The 27,808-nt window shown below is 41.3% G+C and overlaps 1 protein-coding gene across 4 annotated transcripts in view; it reads right to left on the bottom strand.

The window, feature by feature from the left end:
* Nucleotides 1-27,808, bottom strand: part of CHCHD6 (coiled-coil-helix-coiled-coil-helix domain containing 6) — a 109,339-nt gene that overhangs the window by 33,039 nt on the left and 48,492 nt on the right. For all 4 annotated transcript variants that reach the window (XM_027640748.1, XM_027640749.1, XM_027640751.1 and 1 more), the window contains 2 exons: nt 19,690-19,760; nt 4,333-4,468 (listed from right to left, as the gene is read on the bottom strand). In XM_027640748.1, coding sequence (XP_027496549.1) covers nt 4,333-4,468; nt 19,690-19,760 — 207 coding nt within the window. The remainder of the gene's footprint in view (nt 1-4,332; nt 4,469-19,689; nt 19,761-27,808) is intronic.

The following is a 27,808-nucleotide window of genomic DNA, read 5'->3' as shown; positions in this document are numbered from 1 at the left end:
TGCAAGGGCTTGTTTGCACGTAGCAGAGTGACTCACAGCAAACGTGTGTGAATTTTCCCTGCACTTCCATTACAAATTCAGAATGTTCACATACAGAGAAGTTGCTGTACCATAACCTCACTCACCAGTTTATTGCATTGTGATTTCCTTATGTAGACAAGTCCTAAAGCCTTGACAGAAGTAGGTTTACCTTTGTCTGTTATGAATAGTAGATTTTTAAAAGCTGGACACAGAATAGGGAGAAAGAGTGCAGAATTATGAATGGCTCCTAGCTCAATGTATACAGCTTCTATTGACAAGGGAATACACATGTCTGAGTACACAGCTCTTGATAGCTTGGTTTGGCCAGGAGCTAGAGCACAAAAACTTTCACCTTGGTCCTTCTGTGAAAGTCAGGCACCTAGAGACAGTAAGGAAACACCTGAAAAGGGATACATGCTCTTCCCTAACAGACTTTTTTCTGCACACAGTTGAAAAAAGCAGGTTCTGTTTGAAATCTCAAATCATGTTAATATATGGTCACTGGAGGACTCATTTTCCAAGTGATAGCTGGTTGGAGATTCTCTGGTATAAGCACCAATTACATAACAAATTAACCAACTAAAATTCTGCGTAAATTCAGATTAGCCTATTGGTGTGAACAGAACACAAGGGAAGCAGAATGGGTCACAAATACTCTGAAAAGCTTGCATATGAGTGCATATTTGCATGGGAGAGGGAAGCAATTCACTAATAGGACTCAGACTTTTTAAAACAAAATCACTTGTTTTCCCCTTCCATCTGAACTCAAACTAAGAAATTACGCAGATTTCCACTGCCCACTCCCCTTTTCCTTCCACACCCTCTTCTCACTGGCACAGGATAAAGCCTTGGGGAAACTGCAGCAGCAATTTTCAATTCTCATTATCTAACGGCAGCAGTAGCTCTTGGTGAAACTTGCGGTCAATAAACTACAGGCAATTTTAAAAGACACAATGGGAACTGCCCCTCCTACAGCTGTCCCATTATCCCAGCTTTTATTAGATTTAAAGCCAGTGATTTTTATGCTGTAGCTGAAGTTCTGCAGAGCCATGGAAACAGACCACCAGAAAAGATAAAACACTCCTAAATTAAACAGGAGATATCACAGTAACACACTCTGAAGTCAGAGAGCTTCCACATAAGCAAAGCACAGGATACAGCAAGGAACCCAGCACCTAAGGGGGCTGATGCTGCTGCGGTGAGCCTACAGCAACGGGACCAAAACTCCACACTCAGGATGGAACAAATGGAAAAGCCAGAGAGCAGGTTAGGCAGGGCAAGTTGAAAGCATACTAGCTACAAAGGTGGACAACCAGAGCAGGAACCTGCTCCCATAACTATGAACATCCCAGTACAGGCACCAACTTTGTAGTTCATGCTCTGGATGTGCCTCTCAAGTGGCAGAGAGAAATACTCGTGGCTGGCAATTCAGCTGGCCCATTTCAGATGACTGTTTTAGAGCCAGATGCACCATGCTCTAAAGGTGCCTATTGCCCCCTGTTGACTACAGAAGATGGTCCAATGGCAAGAAAAAATCCAAACCAGGTAACATTAGCTATAACCCTACCGTACACTATAATAAAGTAACCTGTTCCAGGAAGAGGGGCTGTACAGGAAATGAGTATAAAATAAATTTTAAAACTCATTAAATGATTACCTGATATATTTGTTCATGGGGGAGAAATAACTGAGGGTGGATCTCAGCTCCTGGCTCAGAGACGTGCACAGCAACAGGCAAAGGGAAATGGGTGCCCAAAGGAACACTCTCAAACCAACACAGTAAGGGGGAAGATGCAAAGAATTATTCTCATCCACTGTAACCTGTAATTTTCAGTCTAGAAATCTAGAGCTTGCTTTCTCTGAGTCTAATGTATACCATGCCCTGGAGACATTTTTACCAGCCATCAAAAGGAACTTGCAGAGCACCAGATGCTTCATTAGAGAATATTCACCAAGCCTTATAAAATCTTTAGTAAAAAGCAGCAGAACAAATCACCAGCATGCAAGCGAGCTGAAGTCACACATCCAGCTTTGATTACAACCTCCTCTACTGGAAAACAAATTGTGGTTTTGGGGTTTTTTTAAAAGTGTAAAAAAATACCCAAGAAATTAAGAGATTCTGGCCTTTCTTTCCCACATTCCTCCAACCTGAATTTCCTGAATGAGGAATGCGTGAGACAAAGCCATTTGGTAGAAGATGCTAATTTAAACTTAAGGAAAAATAACAGCTTAAAAAGGGGAAGGGAGGAGGGAGTTTTAATGCTATATGATAAAACACAACAGCTTGTGATCGCTACATATATCTCAGAAGTCAGTAAGAGCAGTGAGGAAAATTGTCAGGGCTTGAGCTGTCCTGGGACAAAAGGAAACCACAGAATACATCCTGCCTTACACAAGTTTTATTTGAATTTGTACTTGCAGGACCCTCTGGTGCCTATATCTAGCTGAAAGGTTTAGTTACCTTTAGTCTCTCTCACCCCTTCTTAAAACATAGCAAGATTTTCTGCCATGTTGTCATCATCCACAACAAATTAATGTCCTACACACTGCTCTGCTCCTTCCAGGTAGTTTCTAATAATAGTGGGGAAAAAATTCCTGAAGTTCACTGAAGACTCTGGGAACGAAGACAACCAGACAACCCCCAGTTTTTGGTTTATAAAGAAAACCTACCAGAAACTCCAGCACCACACAAATCCAAAAAAGATCCAAGTTAATAGGATCTTTCACTGCCCTCTGCTGTTACCAGTCATTTAGCTTCCAATTTACTCTTTAATAATGTCGGGCTGGGGCTCAGGGTTGGCAGCATCCCAGCCCCTCTCTCAGGCGAGTTGGAGCCGCAGCTTGCAAATATGCTGAAGTTTAATGCAATCTGTCTTCTTTGGTAATCACATTCCATCCGCACTGCATGCAATAAAGATGTATTGGTAAATGCATTTGCTAAAGATATACTCCACTGAAAAGGCTACAAGCCTGATTTAGAGGAGGTAAGGAGGATAAGAGAGGTTGGCAATAGATGCACCAATGCTCCGCTCGCAGCAAGCGGGGGCACGGATTGTGCAGCGGCAGCACAGGCACCACTTTACTTTAAAGTTGAGGAAGAAAAAGAAACCACATGTTTTGGGAGCTGGGGACTTTAAAGATATCAGAGAGAAGCCCTTTCCCTGGCAGCTTTAACCTTGCTGATTTGCAGACATACAAAGACCTTCTTTGTAAACAGGAAGGAAAAAAAATTCCACTAGGACTAGCAACAACATTTGGTCTAATATATCCTGACAATTTTCCCATCTCCTTCTGTCGGGCTTCTTCTGGGAGCCGGCTGGCAGCTTGTTTCATGTTATACTTAAATCAGGCATACAGTTTCCCCTCACAATGCTAATGCGACAGAGGAAGACTGCTTCCATGAAATATCCACCTCTCTCCCATCCTTTGCTTTAGTAATCCCATGAGAGAATTTCTATTTTCTATTCAATTTTCTATTACCATCCTTTTCCCCAAATCCACCTTACTATAGTCTCAGCACCTTTTGGAGAATTTCCTACTCTTCAATAACAAAACCAAAACAGAAAAGCCTGCCCTTGAGGGACACCTGACCCACTGAATTCTCACGTGGGAAACAGCATCCTTCACACTTCACTTTTCCCAGGACCATGCCCTAGTTGCAATGTCCAAATACTTCACTTTCTTTTCCCCTTCACTTGTTTTAATAGCCAGAAATGTTTCCAAGGTACTGAGCAGCCACTGTCCTAAGGCATCAACAGAACCTAAGAGGACTCTGCATCTAAGAAGGAAGAGCCATAAGGTTTCCTGGCCTTCTGCACAAGATGAACACTTTTTAGGATTGTGCAGCTTTCCTAACATACAGCAGCTTTGCCCAGTACAGAACCTTTCCTCATGCAGCAACGAAAGGAAGCAAGACCTTCAACTGCAAAGTCCCGTAACGGGAGGATGTTTAGAGCCTATTCAAAACGTTCCAGACATCGGCAAAATGGATTTTCCAGCGTCCAAGAAGGCAAAACTTGGAAAAATCCTTGTGACTGACTTTGAAACCTGGGAGCATCAGTGCTACTGTTTTGGTGACAGCTCTGTACAACAGGACTCACTGTTCAGAGGGAGTAAAGTTGGGACATACCACAATGTGACTGGGAAATGTGGGATGAATGTGGGAAAATGGATCCCAAGGAAAATTTGTCTCCTATGAAGACTGCGATTTGACTAACAGATACAACAGCTCTCAAAAGCACTTCCCAGAAGAAAATACCATGCAAAACAAGCCAGCAAAGCCAGCCAGTACAACAGAGCAGCTTTTGTTACCTTCTGAGCTGCGCTAACACAGCGCTGATATTCCTTAGCCAGCTCTGAGCATTTGAGCACTTCATGTTTATTTTCTTGGTAGCACTTCAGAATTTCAGACTGCAGGTTTGCACAGACAGGATCAGTGTTCTTCCTCCTGCAGGGAAAACAAGCACAGAAAGATGCGTGAAGAGGAGTTTTCAGTCACTTACTACCACTTTACCAGTAACACACATACTAATCTTGTGCTGGAGTCATGTAGTCCTAATAGAGAAACCAGTGGGAACAGCTATCACCAAAGTGGGTCAAATGACCAACAGTTTTCCAGCTGAAAAATCCAAGGTACTTAGCAGAAAGAAGAAACATGATCTTTAAGTTGATGTAGAAGGCCGCTTTACCCTTAGATAAAACATATCTCTCCTCTGCAGTCAGGAGGGGAAAAAAAAAAAAATCAAATCCAAGAGTTTCAATGATTTTCCCAACTCACACTGGAAATTTCTGGCAAAACTCAGGAATCCTGGCTGGGCCTGTACTAGATCTGTAACGGTCTGACAAGGAACTGAACAGACTTGTTGAATAAGGTGCTTCAATTTATTGAATTCTCATCTATTTTAACACTTCAAAAAATCCAGCATACTTGGAAGCAGAGCAATCCTCCTAGTGACTAGAAGAAAAAAAACGGAATAACAGCAAGACCAGATATCTGTTTCTTTGTATTTCTGCAGCAATTAGTACATTTACTCTGTAAATGGCATTGACAGCTACCCAAGCACAATTAAGGATGATGTTCTTATACTCTAATGTGCATGTGTACATATGGCACATCATCAGCGACAGCACCAATAAAGGGGAAGGTCGTTGTAAAACAATGCCAGCAACAATGGCACAAACACAGTAACAACAGTGACATCAGTTGCACAGACAGGCAGACACAAATTGCAGGAATTTGCAGCACAATTGCCATGGTATGTTTTACCAAAGAATAAGAGAACATATGCTTAGGTGTAGCAATCCTCAGATGTCATCTCCTAAACCATAAATCTGTTTAACTCCTTGCATTTTCTGCCCCAATGTGCTTAGAGGCCTGTGCCCAAATATCAAATGCACCTCTTCCTTCCAAAGCATTTGATGCTACAGGCAGGCATTAATGCCATGCTATGATGTATTCATTTCCACAGTAACTACAGGCACTCATTCATAGCGAGGCAGAGAGAAAACATGACCTGTTCCTGGGCATGTCACATTCTCTCAGGTGGAACAGATTTCTAAGAAACAGGAAATGTTAACCCAAAATCTCCTAAAAGCTTTTAGAGAGTTCAGATATGAGTTTCCAAATCACGCACATCTGTGTAAGGTACTCAGGAAAGCAAGTAGAAGGAGAAAAAGAAGAAAAATAACTCTGTCTATTCGGTATCAGCAACCTGGATGTTCTCTAAAAATAGTTTGGCTGAGACATACTCTAATTGATACTTCTTCAGTCTTCAGTCTTACTGCCAACATAGGTGGACAGACTAGGAATTTATCAGTAACATTATGACAGCCACACTCCACCACACTGAGATTTGGATCAGAAACCACCAAAGATACTGTACAGACTTCCACCTCTTCAGTAATCTTACAGTTTTAAAAGAAACTTATTCCATGCATGGTCCCTAGAGGCTAGTGTGCATTTCTAATTTCTATGTTATATAGCAAATCACCTTTAAAGCCTCTGAAATCCGTATTCTAAAAAAAAAAAAATCTTCAAATTTTAGAAAAGAACCCAGAGAGAGCTTCAGAAACTCATAATGTTGGCATTTTGCTTTGTCACTAACTTTAATATCACTCTAATCAAATCAGTGAGACTGTGGAAACGATACCAAACAATACCAGGTCAGGAAATACCACCAAATCCCTCAATTCATTGAAAAAGTTAAGACTTTTAAAATTAGGTTTTCTAAACTCGGCGATGTTAAACTGAAGGGCATTTTGCAATTTTCATACAGAGACCTGGAGGAGCAAAAATGGTACAGCACGCCACAAACCAGTCTGTATTCATCTGAACTGAACAACATGGTACAAACATCTCAGAAATATCTAGAAATATGCTTGGGGTTGCCCTTGTCAGCAGGGAGAGATTTAGGAATTGTGCCTTGCTTTTGATCTGTTCCTTCACTGTCCCTCCTATGGCATCAGTCTTCACTGCCTAGAGTAAATATGAAGTTAGGACAGTACTGCAAAGTCCGTGGGCCTCTTCTTTAGGAGACCCCTTGGTGCTCAGCCCACAGGGCTATTTACAAGCCACAGTGGTGAGTAAGAAGCTACAGAGTGTTGCTGCCTAAAGCTGCCAGAGGCAAGGGATCAATCAGCATGGACAGGCACTGCCCAGAGAGAACCTAAATCAGCATTCATACATGTCACTTCCCACAATGCAGGGAGGATTTACTTGCTACCATGTACCCAAAATCATAGCAAGAATATTCTCCTTTGTTTCTTAAAAATAAGACCTCTAACTGTGGTTATGCATCAATTGCACCAGCTTCTCAAAACAGGTGTAGAGAAAGTAATCAACCAATTGCAAAGTTGGTTAAGGCAATTATCAGTGCAAGTTACGGCAGAGTCTGGGAGTACACAAGCTATCCATGTCCAGCAGACTAGTTCTGGTACCCATCTGGACTGGAAAGGGGTATCTGAACTGCTCTGGTAAACAGTTGCTTGAGGTGCTTTCCTCCTGGCACAGCAGTCACAACTCCTGCCCTGTCTGACTCACAGGGATGCCACCCTCCTGCTCACTTCAAGTCTCTTAACTTCAGGTTGGGACATTTCCACACAGGAGAAAGTGCAGCCCTATACACACACCCCAGCTGTACCTTATAGGTCTCTGTCTGGCTTTACTTGAAGATACCTGAAAGAAAAAAGAATTAAACCAGCAGTGTCCAACCAGCAATATCTCTGTAGAGTGCAACGACATATTGACTTCCAAAGGAGCTGGACCTTAGTCAACTGTCTCCCTTCACCCTCAGCCCAATCTTTAGAAATTCTAAATTCATCTTCTGGACATTCCACCACACTGCTGTTGATATCTCATTGTTTGAGGGGTTTTATTATTTTTGAAAGAAAAAGGTGAGGAAGAAATAAGGTTTGTACACAAGAAGAGCAGAAGACTTGTATGCTTTGACCTAGCATCTAAAGTGGGTCGCAGTTTTAAGCATACTATGCCACCACCAAATGAGGTAGACAATTAGCTTCTGTCTAGAATAAAACAGGTTTGACTGCTACCACTACAACAGGTCCAAGAGGTTCATTGACACCAGCTAGAAAAAAGGCAAGAGAGAAAGGCTGGGGTGGGAGGGGCAATATCTGCAGACAGGAAAGTACGGGAGAAGAGCTCTGACAATACCATGGAAATAAATAAATGGAGGACATACAGAATATGAAAGATTAAACCAAAAAGACACACTCTCATCTGTTTAAAGGAGGAGGAAAGGAGAAAGGATGACAGGTCAGAAAAAGGAAAAGATGACTCTAGAAATGAAACTCATTAGCAGTGCCTCCCCCATCACAGAGAGGAAAGAAACCTTTGCCTCGCCACAGTTCAGTGTTACATACACATGAAATCTATGAAATTCATAACTTCTTCTCCCCCTCCCATGGAGGGATTTAAATCAGGTCTTTGTCTGGAAAAGAAGAGAGAGGTTTCCTTAAAATTAAACAAAGGGCATCCTTCTCTCCGCTATCCCTCGAGGTATGACAGAACGAGCACGATCTTGCTGCATTTTGACACCGAGAGTTACCAAATCCTCTCTATCACTGCGTATTCCCTTTACTTTATTTAATAAATGAAATCTCATCAACTTATCCTTCTTCTATTATCACTGCTGACATCAATCTGATAATATTGGCTTGGCGTGGAATCGTGCTATTATATGTCCTCTTGATATTTAATTTAAGAGAAACGTCTGCAGTGGGGTGAATATGTGAAGCAAGCTTTTTATTACTGGCAGCAGTAAGGACGCTGGGAGTGAATTAGACATTCATCTTAGTCAGGGCCAATCTAGTGGCTCAAAAGAGGTTTTCTTCTTAACCCTCTCCTAACTGTTCAATAGCGGCAGGTAACGGCTGCTTCAGTCAATAACTGCATTCATTTGTCTTGGCAAATTCATTCCTACACGGATATAAACCCCATGAAGAAGTCCTAAGCATCTGGGAGGTTAAAGCAAGGTTCTTTGACAATTTCCATCATAAATACTGTGCTAGTAGGAAAAGTGCTGGTCTAAATGTCCATCCATTAATCAAGAAGCAACACAGCTTCCAAAGACAAACATCCAAACTCATTGCAAAAAGCGATTAAGGGCATATCATCAGGATACAGACCCACAGACAGAAGGTTTCAAACACAGCACAATGGTTACTAGTTAGTTGCTGCTGACAGGTTCTCTTTTGGGAAGAATTATGGACTCAGTATTGGAAAGCAAAAGAAAGCTGGAAGATGTCTATATATTTGCTGGTCCTTTCACCCAGCTGAAAAATCAGAGTAGCCAAGCAGAGATACAACCCTAATGCTTTAGGACTTGGCAGCTCTTTAGACTAGTGCAAAATCAGTAACTCCACAGTAACACACCGTCACTTGGCTCTACCGGGGAGAACAGCAATTCCAGACGGAGTTAAGAGCAGGATCTTCTTTTTTACATTTTACTCTGGGAAACCATTTAAGCTGAGGAAAAACCTGAGATAGAGACTGATGGTATCTAAAACTAGACAGTTTGATACCTCTGCTCAGAAACTGAAAAACAAAGACATGCAGGGTCCCTCATATAAGCCAACCTAGTAGCTGGCTCCAGTACACAGCTGCAAGCAGCAACCTAAATGGGGCAGAAACCTGGAACTTCCTGTGGGCTATCAAATCCAAAGACTAGATTAGCTTTCTGCTGCATTATTTTACTAAGACCAGTGTCAGAGTTAACTTGAGCAAACCACATTAGTCACCACTGTTACTACAGTGCAGACAGGCCCAGAGATCAGCAATGAGGTACATGGGCAGCACTGTGAGCAAAACCCAGGGCACACAGCAGCACTTTCTGCATGTTGGGAAGGAATCAGAGACGTGTCATATAGTTGGTTGGTACATTTATACATCCAGGGTCCATTACACACACTTCAGACTAAGCTCAGTGATGCTTTGGTCACATAAATGTGGTGTGCTGCCATGCTGCACTGTACATATATAAAACCCAATAAGTGGTTAACTGACCTGTAAAACTGCATCCTCCCTTGGGTAACAGTTGGCTCTGATGGCTTCTCTAACATGTCAGAAAAATAACTCCAGACAGTCACAATACACAGCACATAGAAAGGTTTCATTCTCTCTCATTATTGCATCCTTGACATTTACAGCAGAAAATTAAACACAATTGAAGCATTTCATTCAGATATAACAAACTCATCAGTACAGAACAAACAGCTAGGCAAGCTAACTTTCAGCATAGGCTGCAGGATGCTGCACTATCACAAAGCAAACACTGTGGCCTCACTACAACCTATGGGATTCCCTGATCCTGCATGTCAGCTTGATAACATGGCTTGAATGGAAGAGGAGAGAGTCATGTTGCAACTGTTTGGCAAGAGAAATAAGGATGGAAGAAGCTTAATAGATTATTCAAACATCTACAAAAAAAATCAGTAATGTTTAAGCTACATAACCTAGCACAGTGTAAACAAACTGCATGTCTCATGAGGCTAAACTAATGTGATCAGAAAGAAAATATTTCTGATCAGCCTCGAGTATTCATAACACTGCTCATCAAGCTTTGCCACTGATCTGAGTGGAATAAAAGGCTTGTAGAAGTAACATACTGTCTAGAGCAAGAGGAGGCAGACCAAAAGAAAAGGTGAAACCTCATAACAATTTTCACAAGAATAGGACCACTACCTCCAAATTTCAACTGAAGCCATTGTATTCCTGTCTCTTTCTAAATCCTTCCCATATGCCTTGTCACACTGTCAGCATCACAGTCCTGCACACCTGCAGTATTTCCCCTCTTTCTTTCTCCCTCTTGACAGCTGCATTTCAAAAACAGGTCACCCGAATCTTTTCTTCTGTCCCTTGTTCATGGAAGTGCCTAATGAATGCATATTTTAAAGTACTGTGATTTTCAGGGTGACTCTGTGATCCTACAAAATTTGTCACTCAAGTACTTCCCAATCTCCATTCCTGTTTTGACAGCTTGTTTGAAGCTGCCACCCAATTCCCCACTGCAGTTCATACACTCCCTGTACCCTTGTCCTTCCCAGGACAGATACCTCCTCCTTTCCTTCCAAACACAGATACGCAGATGCTGTTCTGAAATCTTCTTCTGTGTAAGTAATTAGATTCTATCACTGAGAACAAAAGTTAACACAAATGTCCAAATCTCACATGTCAGCCACTTGCTGTGTCACTGCATTCTGCAAAAACAACCTGCCCTAACCACAAACAAAAAAACCCCAGAAAATCCAAACTCTAAAACATACAGATTGTCATGAAAAATGACTAAAATCCAGCAGTTTTCTGTAACAACCTCCAATTTTGGAAATCAATGACAACTTCTCCATTTCAGTGATGAAATTGATGCAAAGAGATTGTGTGACCCATCCAGTGCTGGTTTCAGCTCTATCTTCCTTATGCCAACGCATAACAAACTCTCCTCTCCTCACACACAAGTGGTCATTTCCCATTTGACCAATGGGTCATGCTACAAGAATTTGACTTACACTTCTTGTGTTTTGCCAAGTGCAGTTTCAAACAAATTTAACTGGCTTCCTTAGCACCCCAGGCACTGGGAGTGAGGTGGTGGGCTGTGGGGTCTCCAGGGGAGCAGAAGGGTAGCAATATGCAAAAAAACTGTACCAAACCACATAAAATTAAATGGTCCTTATCCTACTGAACCTGCAAATGCAATAACTAATCAACCCTATTAGCATTCCACATGGCAGATGGCAAGTGGTTTGGAATAATGAGAGACTTTTCCCCACGAGTGGATAATTCCAATGTACATTTGGATGTAAATTCTTTACAGATTATGATGGTAGAATACTGAGTTATGAGAAACTGCCAGTTTGGAAGATGTAAGGAAAACTACTGCCTCTTCCTTCACTTGCCAAGAGATACAGAAGTTAACAGAACTGGATCTCCTGCCCACAGAGCCATGCACCATTTTTTTCTGAAGATGCCAAGCTACTAAAAGTTGACTAGCAAAGATGAAGAACCTAAAGTTAGCAGCAAAACGGTCTCTGGAAGCCAAGCAGGAATGAGTCAGAATCTTCTTGCTGGAAGGAGTTCTCTGATTCAGAAAGGAAGCTGGCTCAGCTCCCACAAGGCAGAAAAGCAATATAGCAAGCAATAACTGAATCTGAAAACAACACACAGCCCAACAAGTGACCCGAACAGGGATTTTCTTTCTTCAGATAAAAAATATCATCTAAAAACTGGTTAAGATCTCAGGTTAGGAAGGGAAGGCCTGCAGCCTACAGAAGATATGTAGCACAGGCCCTAGGAATATATGGGTTGTGGCAGGGCTATAAGGTCTGGGAGTTAGCTGGGGAACTGTTGGTCTATTAAACTCCTCCCCAAAAAGTATTCTAAAGAAAGTAATTGAAAATGTGATATGCTGATTTCATATAACCACAAGACATAAGGGACAGCAGGTTCAGTAAATTTCTCCTGTGTGAGATGATATCGTAATGATGTCAGACTGCTAACAAAATGTTCTTTTTAAAAGAAAACCCTGACCACTCATTTGAACTGCAGTTACTTTTTTCAAAATGCCACTAAACACTGCATTAGGTTCCCACAGTTTACTCCATGCTACACAAAGGGCTACCAGTGATGGACAGAAATATGAGTCCATTAGTATATTCTGCACTGACAGAGTGGCATATCCTGCTAAAGACATCAAAACAAATTTTGAGAGGAGAATAAAGCCACCAGTGTTAAAGTTCAGGCGGGATCTGAAGCTAAGCATTCACCTTATTAAAAAAATCCCCTTGCTTCTACCCACATGCTCTAATCTTCAAAACCACAATGCCCCTTTTTACCGTGCTGAGCAATTTGCTGAGCACTGACTCAGCAAAGATCCCCATTAAGCAGCTACTCATCCCTCAGAGAACATCAATAATGGTGCTTTCAAAGAACGCACACACACACAGAGTCTTTATTTGCAGGGGGAGGTTGGAATCTTTTTTGTTTGTTTTTATATGCTGTAATTTCAAGAAGTCCTCAGAAAATTGAAAGCATCCTTATAGAAAATAATTCAGATGACATGGGTTTAAGTTTGGAGATGAGCACATGAAACGTCTCAGGTGAAGTGAGCCCATGCCTTCAGAGGCTGCCTCATCGTGCTGTTGGTGGCATTCACAGGTAGCACAACACTGACTCATCCTCTCCAAAGAAATAATGTTCATCCCTGAACAAGGAGCTCCTGCCTTCCAAATGCCAGGTTTTTGGGTCAAATTAGTTACAGCTGTAGCTGGTATGGTATATGTATGTCCCAGATGTGCAAGCAAGAGACACTTCCAGGACTAACAAGAAAAATAAAAGTATAGAAAGAACCAAACTCAGCAAGGTTCTGTCACAATAGGTTGAGTACTCCATAACCTATTTTATCAGAGTAACTTCATGAACTATCAAAATCACACCAAAGAAATAATAAAATCAAGTCATCAAAGCCTGATCCGATGGCAGAGATGGTTTTTTTCTCTCCTGTTATAAGAGAGAAAAGGACTTCAGTCTCTCATCAGCTCAACATCAACCACCAACTTCCTCTGTGCAGATGGATCACCATGATGGAAGGTGCCACAGCTGTTCTGCCAAAGTCCTTATTTCCTCAGAAGACAGAAATTCAGAATCTCTGACCTACATAACAAACTATTTCCCCAAATTTTCCCCACTGGTACTTGCCTTTGGTGTCTTCTATCATCCCTCCATCTCTTCAGGAGGAGACTCTGACTCAACAGTAAGGACACAGCGTGTATAATCCAGAATCAGGAATACAATTACTGTTCAAAATAGCAACATTGCCCTTGAAATCAGTTGCTACTGAATTAATGACCAGATTGTTAGAGTGTTACCTCAACTTTGCCTCAGGCTGCTAATTAGCAAACAAGTCATTAATTCACTGGTAACAAGTGGTTTCTCAGGCATTATTGCTTCTGACATCTTTAATTCACCACTCTTCTTGGAAAGCTTCCCCAGACAACTTTATCCTCAGTTCTTTTCAAGTCAACCCCATGCCATTACCACCAGCACACTATACAACACACACACTGAAGACAGAGGGAGAAAAACACAACAGAAATAGGGTAAGTTGGGTCATTAATTAATATTCATGATACCTTGCCCAACTAAAGCCAAGTGGAAGGGAATCCAAAGGCACAAGAAGTTCTGGATTTTGGTGTGGGTCTCTCATTACACAATAAAATACCATGAAACCTGGAGAAACCTTGCTTCCAGCATGGTACACATTGGAATATGCAATTCCCAATCTGAGGGCAGAGATCTGCTTTTATTTTCACTGCATTCTCCACGATAAAGAACTCTGAGTCAAAATATTTCATGTCCTGTGATGCACGAAGTATGTCTGAGGTTTGTTTTAACAGTTGCACAAATATCCATGCTTTTGAAAACAATCTGAATTTGGCCTGCCAACAAACCCTGATCTAAGGGCTTTATAAAAGCAACATTACTACAGAAAACAAGTGCTTTCCATGTAAAAATCGATAGCAAGAGAAACATCCTTAACAGGCTACATGGAGTCTTTGGCACCTCTTCCTTTGCTATTCCAGTCTTTACTATTCAGGTCTTATTCTATAAATGCCCAAGTTCTACCAACATACCATTGAGAAAATGCTCCTGCAGTTTTGAAGAGACACCAGTTTTTCAGCACTAACAGAACTGCAATTTCAGTTCATTGGACTCATTTATTAGTCATGTCTCATCATGCATGAGAAGAAAGACAATACTGTGAACACTAGATTAGAACATCATTTTACTAACTGGGCAAAATGAAAATCTTATTTAGAAGTAGAATCTTAGTAACTGAACTTCAGAAAAAAGATTTAACAGCTTGAATAAAGTATACAACCTAATAAATTCTCAAGATTTAAAATTTGGCTCAAAAAGAATAATCTGGTCCAACTGGAACATTCACCCAAATCCATTGCACACATTCAACTTCTATTACCACATATCATATTCCTAAACCAGCAGGAGAACATACCTTGCTAGGAAATCAATGCACTCATGTAATCAGATGCTTAACAATAGGCCTTTGAGAATTCACAAGGAAAATGTTTACATGCTAAGGTAACGAGTGAAAAACTTTGTGAAGCAGAACTGAAAATGATCAGAAACTTTTTCTTCCAGTAAAATGCACACCATGTAAAATGAGACAAAGTTTAAATTCACCCATATACTTTTGCGCTCTTTTGAAATACCTTTGAGGAAACTCATGCATTATAATCTCTTGCAGCAATATTCCAATTTCCTACTAAGAGCAACTTTATAAAAGTGAGAAACAGAAAAGCTTTTACTAATAACTCATCTCTTTGTTTAAAGATTATGGAACAGACTCAGTGCAGACAGAATAAGGAACAAGACAAACCAAGCACTAAGGGAAGAACAGGACTGGGATGGAGTCAAATAATTTTGGTGAAGGTAACATCATTGCAGGGCACAAAAGTACTATCTTGAGATAAGGCTGTGGATGAGCTTCCAGCAATAATCAGTCTCTCATTTCCTAAAACTCTTAAATCCCTATTGCAAAGGCTCTGAATTTCAACATTAAATTAATCATTTATTTAATCTAATGGTAGGAGAAATCCCAGAGCAATTTTGTTTGAAAACTATGATGTCTTTACCCTTCTCCTTGGGCTTTACAACTGTCCATATAACTCCTGGGCACAGTCTTTTGTTGAAATACCCAAGGCCTCATGGTAGATTTCAAGATTAACAAACTCAAGTATCACCACATAACTATTTTATAAACTTTCCAATCTACATAAACAAAAAGTTAGTTTCTCTAGGTCCCAGTTAGTGTTGCCATTTTAATTAAGAGGTCATCAACCTCAAAATCTTGTGCAATTCAATAAAACCTTCATTTCCATGAGTACTGAAAGCAAGCCATAAATTCCCCACTCCCAGCAGATGATCCATCTATGAACTTTCTTCCCCAACCCTCACTGAGTCTGTGTGGTTTCTACTCCACAGTTTAGCCCAGGAGGATACTTACTACTTACTGGCTTCTCTAACATAATCACCTTAAATACTCATGTCCATTAAGTTTAAAGATCTTAGGACCATCAAATGAAACTCTTAGATAGTAAGTCCCATATGGAGTAAATCTCTTTGGCAGTTTCTCCATTGGAAAGTTGCCTTGGATTCAAGGCTGATCTCCATCAAGATAAGATACCAACATTCTTTATGCAGTCCTCTCAGCACAACATGTAAAGCAACACAGTCATCAGCAAGCAGCTTCAGAAACACTTCTGCAAACTATAAGGAGATCTCAGAGGGGAACTCAGCTTCAGAACAATTTTATCTTTTAACAGCTTCCTAATCCCCTTACCCCATTCCTGCAGCTTTACCTTTCAGACACACCCCCACTCAGGCCAATTCTTGCATCCAAAATTAACAACTACAAAAATAATAAAAAAAAAAGTGATAAGACAACCTTCACAAAGGAAAAGAAATAATATATTTTTTTTAAGAAAACAGCATTCTGGGGATAAATCTGGAGTGCTGCACTAAGCCATAACCTCTTTACTGATGTTTTTTTCCTTCCCCTTAACAGATTCAGGGACTGTAATAACATTTAATCCTCAGAAGCTAATCTAAATGTAACACTCAGAAGAAGACAAAGACAACGCAACAGAAAAAAAATTTGGCCACTGCCTTTTGGGAGTGCTGCTTTATCCCTGGAGCGAGCGCATTAATAGAGCTTGGAATGAAATGCCATTTTATTCTCTGTAGCGGGGAGGGGATTAGCAAGTTGTCTTCTCTAAACCCAGTCTGAGTCATGGCTCTATGAACACTGAGAAAAGGATGTGGAACGAAGGGAAGGGCAGGGAGCACTGGCTTTTTATTTACACGCTGCTTCCTTTGTGGGTGGTTACTGATGTGCACAGTTTGCTAAACAGGGAAAGAAGGGAGAAAAAAGTTCTAGGTCCCCTGACTTTAATTCTGCTGCTTAACAAAAGAGAAAAACAATAATGCACCAATTATAACAACATCATTGAGACAACATGTCCGTGGCAACTGTCCAATTCATCACAGCATGTAAGCAACAAGGGCAAGTTGCTTAAGGTGCTGAAAGCTGTGCTCAGTGGTATCTTGTTGCTAGGATCTCCTTCCTGGGAGAAAAAAACAGGTTGGGCAGAGCCCAGAACAAAGGAGAAGGAGATACTGTGGTAAGAGAAATGTGAAGACGGGAGTAGCCTGGATTCAGGTGAAGAGATGAGGAACAAGGTCCATTGCACAAGTCAGGCCACGCAGGCACCAAGTCTTGAAGTGGAAACCAAGAGCTAATGACTGTGTCAGTGATTTAATATGAAGCTCAGCACTAAGTACTTCACTTCTGTTTCTGTAGAAAGGGAGATAGGAAGGTTTACTCGCCTACCTCATAGGCATGCTGTGAAGGGTCACTGGTAGAAAGCTTGTACAATATTCCTAAATCCTGCAATGCTTGACAATCACTAAGGAGAGGACATGGTCCTTGGAACACGTGACCACTTGTGCAGAGTTGTAAGTGTTGATAAAAGAATTACAAAAGTCACTAAATGCCAAGAAAACACTGAGGATTTGTTTCAGATGTTTCTTCTCTTTGCTTTGACATGGACTCTGAAAAACAGGGCACTCTCTGTGAAACAGGCCCAGCCCTATTTCCCTCCTCCTTCATCAGCTCCACTGACACACCACAGCAGAAGAGAACAAATACAGGGTACATTGGTCTCACAAGGCACAAATGCCAGGTCTTCACTGTGGAACAGGGATAATACAAGCTAGGGAAGAGACAGTGTGCGAAGGAGACGGACTCTCCTCTGCAGATGGAGAAAGTGCCACTCCTGATTTCCTTTCTTTAAGAAGCTGTCGTAGTCCAGCACTAGAAACAGGCAGACCTGTACTTCATTCATACTTTGGCTATATTCCTGTTCATGTAATTTTGCTGGAGTGTCAGTTTATTCCTGCCAACCAAACTACTACATCTGCATAAATCAGTCTAACCTATCTTAACACCTACTGTGCTTGTACGTCTACTACAAAAGCACAAAACAGGATGAGCAAAACTTCCACTGAAATCACAGGATCTTGTCATTTATTACCATAAACAGGCTGCAGAAAGACTTGAATGTACGGTGCCAAACAAGAGAACCTCACAACACACAGACTGCAAGTCCTACCAAATGAGCATGGATGGCAATGTAGCAAGGAAGCTTCCCTGACCCTGTCCCTTATCATGACCCCCACGTGAGGCACACATCCTGAAAAGGGTCACTGCATGCTGCTCTAAGAGACACACACACTGCAGGCTGATGGGATAAAGCAATGATTCTTCCTGCACGTACAGTTATCAAAGGGCATTATCAATCCCAGATCGTGCACTCCAATGCCCAGCTCAGCGCAATCCTGCCTACTGCTGGCAACTTCTGCTGTAAAGAAATAGAATGTATGATGTTCACCTTCACCCTCAGTTTCACTGCTGCCACACAGTTTGTCCCTTCAAGACACCCCAACCACATTATCTTTTCACAAAAACTTCACATTAGGGCAGGTGTTTCTTTTTGCTCAAAGAAGAAGCCCAAGGAATCTGCCCCTTTCTGATGAATCAAGTTCATATTGCCATCAAATAGAAGAGCATTGTACAGTAAGGTCAGAAGCCAGGGACTGTCAAATGATAAAGGCTCAAAGAAAAGGGGAAGAAACCCCTAAGAGACCATAAACACACTCTCTGAATCTTAAAAGAATTCATTAGCATTTGTGCTGGTCTCAGCTACTAACCCTGATGAGAAATGGCTGCATTCCTGAGTTTGCTACATTACCAGTCTTCATCTCCACAAGAAACAGAAAAGACCAAATGAAACCAAAACATCATGAACCCAACTTAAGACTACTATAAAAAATAGGTTAGTTACAGTCTGTAATAGTAAGTAAAGAACATAATCCCAGGTCTCAGTTGCTTCCTTTACCAAGTCACAAAGATAAATCCCCGCTACACATACTTCCAACAATTGATCACACATCTGAAGAAGCAAGTCCAAGAAAAGATTGAACTGATCAAAGACTGTCAGAATTTTCTGTGCTATGAATTTTCTAAATTTTATTTAAAAAGAGAATTTAGAATTCTACTATGGAAAACAGCATGGAAATGCAGGCAATGTGTTAGCTGCCTTGTTTTGGCTTCTTTAGCAACTTATTGCTTGACTGTCCAAACAAAAATGTGAAATTACAACAGGTTATGTGATGCTTTGGCTGCCAAACATAATTTTAAATAAAGACAGCACAATATAGTGCACATCTCACTAACATATTCATCACTACTATATTATCTATTTATGCAATTAAGTATTGTACAGTCTGGATTGGACCCAACCGGACTACATATGCTGCTGCTCCAGTTTACTGCATGTTGGCCAACTGTTTACCCAACTGAGATCTGAGTGCTGCTCTTCACAGTGTAATTGCTTTAGTCTCATTAATATTAAAGAATTATAGAAAATATTTTTTCTTGGACAGCTGTTATATAGCTTATTGTTCCACATGCACTGACAGAACTGGCAAATACAAAAACGAAATTTAACACTAAATATGCTCATGGCAAAAAGACAACATTAAAGGTCCACTAATTGTGCCAAGGTCAATAGAAAAGGCCAGAAGAATCACTGCACACATTCTAAGAAAGCACTAATGATAATTACAACTCTAGTTTGATTGAAATTTCCAGGGCTGATTTAGACTGTTTATGCTTTCTTCCCTGGACAGTGAAAGTTTTAGAAGTGGTGTCATTCTTCCTACTCCCACACATCTGCCCAATGGGGTAATGTTTAGGTTAAATCCACTGGGTCAAAGTTTAAACAGATTAGACATGTTCCATTGCCATTCTGAAAACCCTATTGAATATTCCTATTTAATATTCATTTTCAAAGTCCATTTCTTCCCCCTAATTCTTCCTTGCAAGAGCTAATAACTTCATACTAAACTCTGTCGAGCTTGGCACAGAAAGAGAAGATGGTAGCTTATACTTCCTCAGCCCTCTAAATACATGACAGGAGGTAACTTCACACTCTGTTTATGGGAATATCCAGAGGCTACACACAAAGCATTATGAAATGCAACTGGAACTGCTGAAAAGAACAAAAATGGCTCCTCACTTTATCCACTCCTCTGCCTTGGCAGCTGCCTCCTGGTACTGCTCAGATGTCAGCTTGTAGATCTCCGCATTCTGAAACAAAGAATAGAATGTTCAGCTCTAAAAATTAAAGGCATCTCAGATCTTATCCCGTCACAAAGTTATCTTCTATAATTAATAATGATTTCCAACAACAAACAGCATATTCAGTTCAAAGAACACAAAAAAAAAATGCTTAAGAGTCAATTTTATTTTCAGCAAAATGCATCACAGCCACAACACATCCATTCCAAGCTTCAACTTTGTGAAAGGAAAGAGAGGGAAAAGGTCGCAAACAACCAACCGGCAGCTTTGGTTATTCCATGCAGCCACAAAAACAAGGTGTTTCCAGCACCGAGTTATTTTGTGTTCAGTAGTGTTTTGTTCTCTTCTTTCATTAATTGCTGTGAAGGATCTTGTAAGTTACTGACATGCAAGTATCAAAACTGGCTGCTAGCACTGGAAAATCCATTTTACATTTCAGTGCTTCTACTTACATTACTTATTCTTTAAAAGAAAATTATGCAGCCTGTTTCCCTTTTAACAACACAGGGAGGCGTATCAGGTATCAGTTAAGGCGCTGCCAAACAGAGTCTTGAGTGTCTTGCTGCAGGGCTTAAGAGGTTTGCATTAAATTCTCCTGAACTTGCACAGAAAGAGTTTTAGCTCACAACTCCTCAGTTGGAGGATGAATTCCTCCCCTTGGCTGCACTTAGGAGCCTCCCAAGCATGAACAGGAGGAGGGAATGGCTGCACACCTCCACTGACTGCACTACAAGGTCTTGTGTCACTAAACGATTGGCAAAGCTGCTTTAAGCAAAGCCTCTGGACTCCATAGGCAATTGCCTCACTCAAAGCTCATCTGCAAGGCTCTCGGTCTGAAAAGGCAGAGCAGAAAATATGCAATAATCAATCAAAAAACCTGACAAAATGGTATTGAAAGCAAGGACAGCTATTCATTTAGGGCCAGTTCTAGCTGCTACCTCGTCTCTCCCCAAATTTGGTCATTTTATATAGAATACTATTCTTGCCCTTCTTCATTTATTTTCCCATAAATGCAGCTGTGGTCCTGCGCATGATGAGATGACACATACTGTTCAGTGGCTGGAAAAAGGAAAGGACAGATATAATTCAAGTTCTATTAGTGGTTCTGCCACTTGTGCAATCTTGGGCAAGTCACCATTTTCCATCTGCAAGTGAGGGATAACAGCTGCCTGTATCTCTGAAGTTGTGTGAAGCTCAGCTAATTGGAAGGTTTATACAGGTTTTCAGAGCTTGGGCTTCAAGGTGCTATATTTAAGCTCTTTATCTCTGGTGCCTGAATTTATGTCACATACCAAAAAAAACCACAGAACAGATTTTGCTCTTCCAAACTTTGACCTAGGAAACAAATTTAAACTGAGAAATAATGGACGACTAACCACTTCAAAATGCATTTTGCCAGTAAATTATCATTAATGTTTTTGTTTACTTGTTACATAATGGTTAAATTTCTACACTATTAAATCTATTTTTCTCTTTCCTATATTGAAAAGTTCAGCTTTTAGTGATGCCTTTTTCTCTGGCCTGTAAACAGACCTCATGACTTTCAGTTCCCTGCTGTTACTTATTCACACATGAAACCACAGGACCTGTGCTTCATTAATTAAATTTGCCATTAAAAATTAAATAATGTGAATAAGTAGATGTAAGCGTTATCTCCACTGGGCTTCATAGGTCTCACCGTTTCTCCAATTACTACCCAAGCAATTTTCATATTTCATACTATCTGATTTCTCAAAGGGACTGGATCTGAAAGATCAAAATGAGAGAAACTAGGAAAAAGAGAAAGCAAGGTAGCAAAATGAAACATTTTTCAGCAATAGGAAGTAGCCCCATCAGATACTATTAGCCTGTAGCACTCTGCAGTGAAACAGCAGCAGGAGAGGAAAACAGGAACAAATATGTTGTATGTGAGACCCAGTATGAGGTTGTGTTTAACCCACCTAAAGAAAGGAAAAATAGCCAACAGAATCATTTGCTGGTTGTACTGTCAATTAAAGTGGTTGTGGCACAACCTTGCCTAGTTTATTAGAGAGAGTTCAACGGCCCAGCACTGCAGACAGGCTCATCTTCAACAACATCAACTACAAACACAGACAAAAATAGCCAGAAAAGAAACCCATGGTTCAGTTCTGGATCCTAAAGCTGCTAAAAGAAGGAAAGTGAGAGTCTGAATGGAGAGGTAAGAACCTCAGTGAGGGAAAGGAGGAAAGGCTTGGCATCAAAGCAATCACAAGGCACATGGCACCATGGAAAGATTGAGGAGGGGCACAGAAAACCTTCAACCTGCAGCTAAAGCTGCTGCATTTAAAATATGAAAAGGAAACATCTTTGCATGTGGTTCAACTGGGCCTCTTGCCTTTGGATTACACCTCTCTGCCACCTTCTTTCCCTCCCCCTCGTCAAAAACCTAAAAACCAATGAAATAGTATTTCCAATGTTATGAATCAGCACCTTTAAATTCTTCCCCAAGTAATAAAAACAGGGGCTTACTATTTAAATCTGAGTTTGTTCAAAAAGTAGGTTTTAATTAAACAGGTTTTCCTTGGTCTTTAGGCCCTTTCCTACCTTAGGAAAGCCAATTCCCTTTTGTCCTAAACACTAAACAAGCAAAAACGAGAAGGGACTTTCAGCATGGGCACAGTCACAGCAGCATTGTGATTTGGGGTTTCTACTTACAGAGGATAATTTTCCAAGTATCCTCATCTATACAACTTCGGAGGCAAGATCTGCTTCATTTTCATGATTTTACCTAAAACACTATGGCAGGAGATAAGGTTCCAGTGGCCTACAACAATCTAGGCCTTTATAACGAGGTTGCAAACGAGAAACCAAGCCAGGAACCACCTGAGCAGTTCCCCAAACTTCAGCAGAGCTGCCCCCATACAAGGGCTATTCAGCAGGATCAAGGTGTGGTATTTGCACTTGAAACAAAGTCTGAGCTGCCCGTAGTCTTAGTGAAGTCCTTTATCTTCATAAAACGATATTCAGTGGCACAGTAAAAGAGAGAACATTCCACACAAAATTACAAGACATCAATGCTGCTTTTAATTTACTTTCACAATATTTGATGCTTGAGATAAAATGGCAACTCACAAAGAAAAAGTTGAACATGAGACCTCAACTATTATTAAATAAAGCTCCTGGCAGTCTTAGTTGCAGAAATAAGTTTAAAAACATGACCAAAGGACACCATAAGGGCTCAAATAACAAAAGACACAGAAAGAATGAATGAACCACCTAAAATGTTTCACTTCTCTCAATAAAGCTGAGCCTTAGGGGAGTCAACTTCAGAACATCACAGCTTTGTCATATGGGGAGAGAGCTCTCCAGAGAGGACAAACAAACTAAACAAAGAAATGTTAGTTTGAAAGATTTTTCCCTGCTATTAAATGATGGTTCGTAGCAAATAATAAAAACACCAAGAAGTTATAAAAATACATAACTAGAGCCTAAAGTGCAACAGAACCATTTATCATTACCCTACTGCTTTTCTACAACAGATTTGCTGCTATAGCCTTGCTCCCCGCTCTTCCCAAAACACCCTTGCGCTAAAAATTCCCCTTCCAAAGGGAATCAATTTTAAAACTCAGAGCTAAATTTGGAGTAATTTTAATTCAGCATTCCTCCTTGGCTGCAAACATGCAGAGAAACCTCAACACTCACTACTACACCCTCGCTACACTGCCCAGGCCCTTTCCAGAACATATAGCAAAGAAACTAAGAAAACAATATAGCAGAAGACTGAGTTCTCAGGGTTATTTCAGGAGGGAAAGTAATTGAAGCATAAAGAAAAAACCCTGCCAGCTCATTCTCACACTGACATTAAACCACATTCCTTACAACTTCAGTGAAACACACGCTACTTGCAGTAACATGTAAAGCAGAAAACCAAGAAACTCATGCATGAGGAACTAGAAATTAATCAGGTTTTAGGTGAAAATCTTTGTGAACATCAAGCAGCAGCATTAAAAACCTGACACTGGGACAAAGATTTCTCCGTCAGGTTCAGTCTGGGTCAATAGATCACAAGGTGTCTGGATTAAAAAACAACAAAACTCAACCACCATCACCACAGCTATCTTGAGATATTTTGACACCTCAGAGTATAGAAGCTTGTCAGTGGTCACAGTGTTTAAAGATACAAAGAGGATTAACAGCTGTTGAAATGCTGCCAGCCTAGATGAATGCCAGTGATAGCTGTGATGAATCGGAGCAGGGCAGTGGAGGCCTTGACAAATGCTGCAGACGACAGCCGGGGGATTAGATGGTACAATCTGCCTCACACCTGACAGACGTGTTGCTTCAATCCCCTCTCCTGACATCCACGTTCGCCAGCTTCCAGCAAACCTCCCTCTGCAAGCCCCGCTGGAGCCAAAAGCAGCACGAGAGGCAGTGCTGTGAGTGGGAGAATCCACGGCGTGCCCCACAAGAAGGAAACACCACGAGTTTGGGAAAGAGGTTAAAAAAGCCAAGATTACTTCTCATGTATCAAAAGTCAGCTGGGAGACATTCAAATTCCTGCTTCCAGCTGCTTCTGAAGCCAGAAATAAGACCTCATGCCATCCTGATAAAGCAGCACAACTGTCGCCTGCCCACACGAGCCTGGGGACGGGGAACACGCACGTGCCCTGGATGCAGCTGCTGCCTCATGGAACAGGGGGAAGTTACAGAGAAACATTGGTCAGTGACGGCCTCGGGAACTGCCTTTGTCCCCAGCAGTGCCCAAGGGAAGCAGAGGTACACTGGGTTCCCCACACCTCACCGGGTCGCTGGTTTGCACACACTATAAATCAGGCTGTTCGTTCTCATCACTCAGAAGTCTCATGCAAATGGCTCCTAACACGTTTGAAAAATTACCCCATCCACCTGCATCCCTCCCGCAGGTACAGAGGCAGATGAGCTGAACCGATCTGTTCACTGGACGACCCTTTGGATCTGTTAAAATCAACCCACACAATCAATCACTGCTATCAACTTTGGTCCAAAACAGGGAGTTTGGGAATTTCACAACACACTGCAAGAAACAATCTCTTCACCTCCTGAGCTCGCTCCTCTGGAGTTCCTGCTCAGCCCATTTGTTGGTATCAGCCAGCATTTAGCTCAAAGAGATGGTTCACATTCCCTCCCTCCTATCAAGTGCACATACACATAGAAGCCAATTAACAAGGAAGAGAAACATGCACATAAAGCATACCACAAGAGCATAGAAGTTAAGGGTTAAACTGCTGTTTGAAATTTCATATGCCTTTTTTCTCAAAAGATAACAGAGGAAAAGATGCAAGCAACTACAAACAGCTTGCTGATACAGAAAAAAAATAAGACTTTTTTTCAGCCAAAGCCAACTTCTAAACACAGCTCTGTTGTTTGCTGTTCATGTGTGGGTTCATCTACTCCTCCCGCAGAGACCAATAATGAAATGAGAGCATTGAATTTGTGTCATTCTATTCTTTCCTTCGGCAATAAGCTGTGAGATCATAAATTTTGGATTAAGATTCAGAAAAAGTATAAAGAGAACAGTGTCCACAGTAACAACACAGGCAAGTTAAACTAGTCATGGGCAGAAGTACATTCCTCTTTGAACAGATCTTCTCATGACTGCAACATTATCCTGAGTTGAAAGTAAAATATTAATTCTGTAGCATATCTAGAAAGCTCCTCAAAGATAAAATCCCACTGAACACCACTCTCCACACAGCTTGAGGAAGGCAGAGCTGGGGAGAAGGACCATGGCTGAGTTTATCCTGCAGGTAACAAACTAGGCAAAAAAAGGTTAAGCTAAAGCCTCTAAAGCACACAGTGACTCAAAGCTACGCATCCCAGGACTTCCCAGAACCAGGTCCCACACCGAGATGCTCCAACTAGATGAAAAAGGGGTTTACAGACCCAGACTGATATCCCACACCAGAGTCAGACTGTCCTAATGAAGGTACCTGGGAAGAGCCCAATTAAAACAGGTACCCCACAGCAAGATGGTATTTGGGACTTTTCCCAAAAGCTTTATGTGCCTCACTGGAAACATGCAGAAAAGCCTCATGCTATCTTCAAGTCAGAAAATAGCCAGCAAAAAAGAAATTATTTCTACAGAAGCATTTAAAAGGGGAAGAAAGAGAAAAAAGAAAAACCATTTATAGGAGGTTGCTTTAAAGCACACCATTCTGAAAGACTACAAATAAAGCATTAGTAATTCTTTAAACACAAACTCTAGAAAGTAAAAGCACCTTCAAAGAGAAAGGCCATAAAACGCCAGCAGGCAATTTGGGCTTTCTGACAAGGACAGCAACAGCATTGTGAAAGGCCCAGATTAATGCCAAAACTGTTGTAGGAGAGTATCACCCTGCTCTGCTCCCAGCTGGAAGTTTAAGATAGGAGAGAGAAATCTAAGGTGAGGAATTCACAGTAAATGCCCAAATCAATTATACCTGACAAATGCAGGTAAACAGGCTTCCTAGGCATTGATTAAACATCAAGAGTTTTCAGCATCTGCTTCAGAGAAGCCCCATACCTGGTTGACCTGCACGGATTACGTGGTGCCCGTGGCATTAAGGGCATGGTACCACCTGTTAAACCCCTGTGCCCGTGCTGGGCAGCTGCACAACTAGTCCTACAGTGATACCTGGGCCCTACCAGCAGATCCACCACACAACCAGGACGAACTCTGAGATCACAGGACACTGCTTCTAACAACTGGTCACTGTCCAAGAGAGAGCAATGGGAGTGCAGAGAATCAATGCTAAGGGAAGGGGGGAAACAGAGAAAGAAGGGAATTGCCGGAATATCATGAGTGCTAAGCAATGCAGCTGAAAGTTTCACTCAAAGGATGACCAGCACTTCCAAGGGGAAAAAACCACTAAACAAAATTGGCAGCCATCAAGTACTTGTCATACATTAAAAAAGATACTTAGTACATTCCCCTGTCAGGCCTGTCACAGCAGCTTATTTTGGGAAGGGAGAAACATTATAGCTAAGGTTTGATGCCGTCATGCCAAAGCTGGTATTTGACAGAGCCTCCAACAAAACTCCCACCACCTCGGACAAGCATGCTGCAGCTAAAACCCGGCTTTCTCTGCTGAGAATATCCCTAAGTCCCATTTATAAACTGCAGCAGCTGGCCCAGTTAACAGTTCCTGTCTCAATTAAAAAAAAAAAAAAGTTAAATTAATGATCCCATCCTTTCACATAACAGGTAGCTAAGGAATGCAATACACTGGATTCCCAGAGGAAGACAGAATAGGAGGGAGCCAAGGCAGCAGCATGTGTAAGAGGACTGGAGAACACTGAAGAAAATGCATCACGTCCATATACTTGCATGGGTAAAGGAACTGCAAGGAAGAGAGTCGCTGTAAGAAACAAACAAAAAAACCACTGAAAAACAGAAGTAAGTCAAAGCCTGGAAGTTCCACCCCCTCCCGGGGTTTTTCCTCTACCCCCTACTACAAATTATTCTCCATGTGCAGTTTCCAGTAAATCAAGCTTTGTGAAATAACCCCGACATGTGCAGGGCTGAGAACCAGCCAACAAGCAATGATGAGATGTCCCTGGAATGATTAAGGAAAACGCAGACATCTCTCAGGTTACAAGGAAGCCTGTTGTACTCTCCCCTTGGTGCATATGCAATGCTGCAAGCACTGTTCTGAAACCTCTGATATTCAAAGGCTCATTTGGTTGACAAGGAGCCTGTGGATTCGTGGACAGATTGTCACACAAACTGTCAGGTTTTTAGAGAGACTATCAGACCTTTCTTTGCCTACGTTATGGAGCACATCAAAGACACAGAAGATGAACCAGACGCAGACTGCACAGATCTGACAGAATGGTGGGTGTACATATTCAGAATACTGTACTGCTGGGGGGGGGGGGGCTTAATGTGAATAATCAGGGGCTGAAAGTTCCAGAAATGTGACAGTTTTTGGCAGCGATTCCCATCTTTGCATTTATTTATCGAAGGGAGAAAAACTGCCATACTAGAGGCAAACTTGGAAGAGGAAGAAAAATTGTACCAGCAGCAATTTATTTTGTCACTATACTTTTTCTTTATTATTATTACTCCCAGAGCATTT

This window comes from Corapipo altera, unplaced genomic scaffold, assembly GCF_003945725.1.
Source record: "Corapipo altera isolate COAL_440 unplaced genomic scaffold, ASM394572v1 55, whole genome shotgun sequence".
In the NCBI taxonomy this organism is placed as follows: Eukaryota; Metazoa; Chordata; class Aves; order Passeriformes; family Pipridae; genus Corapipo; species Corapipo altera.
The sequence above is the reverse complement of the archived record's forward strand: the minus strand, read 5'-3'. Positions and strand labels throughout refer to the sequence as shown.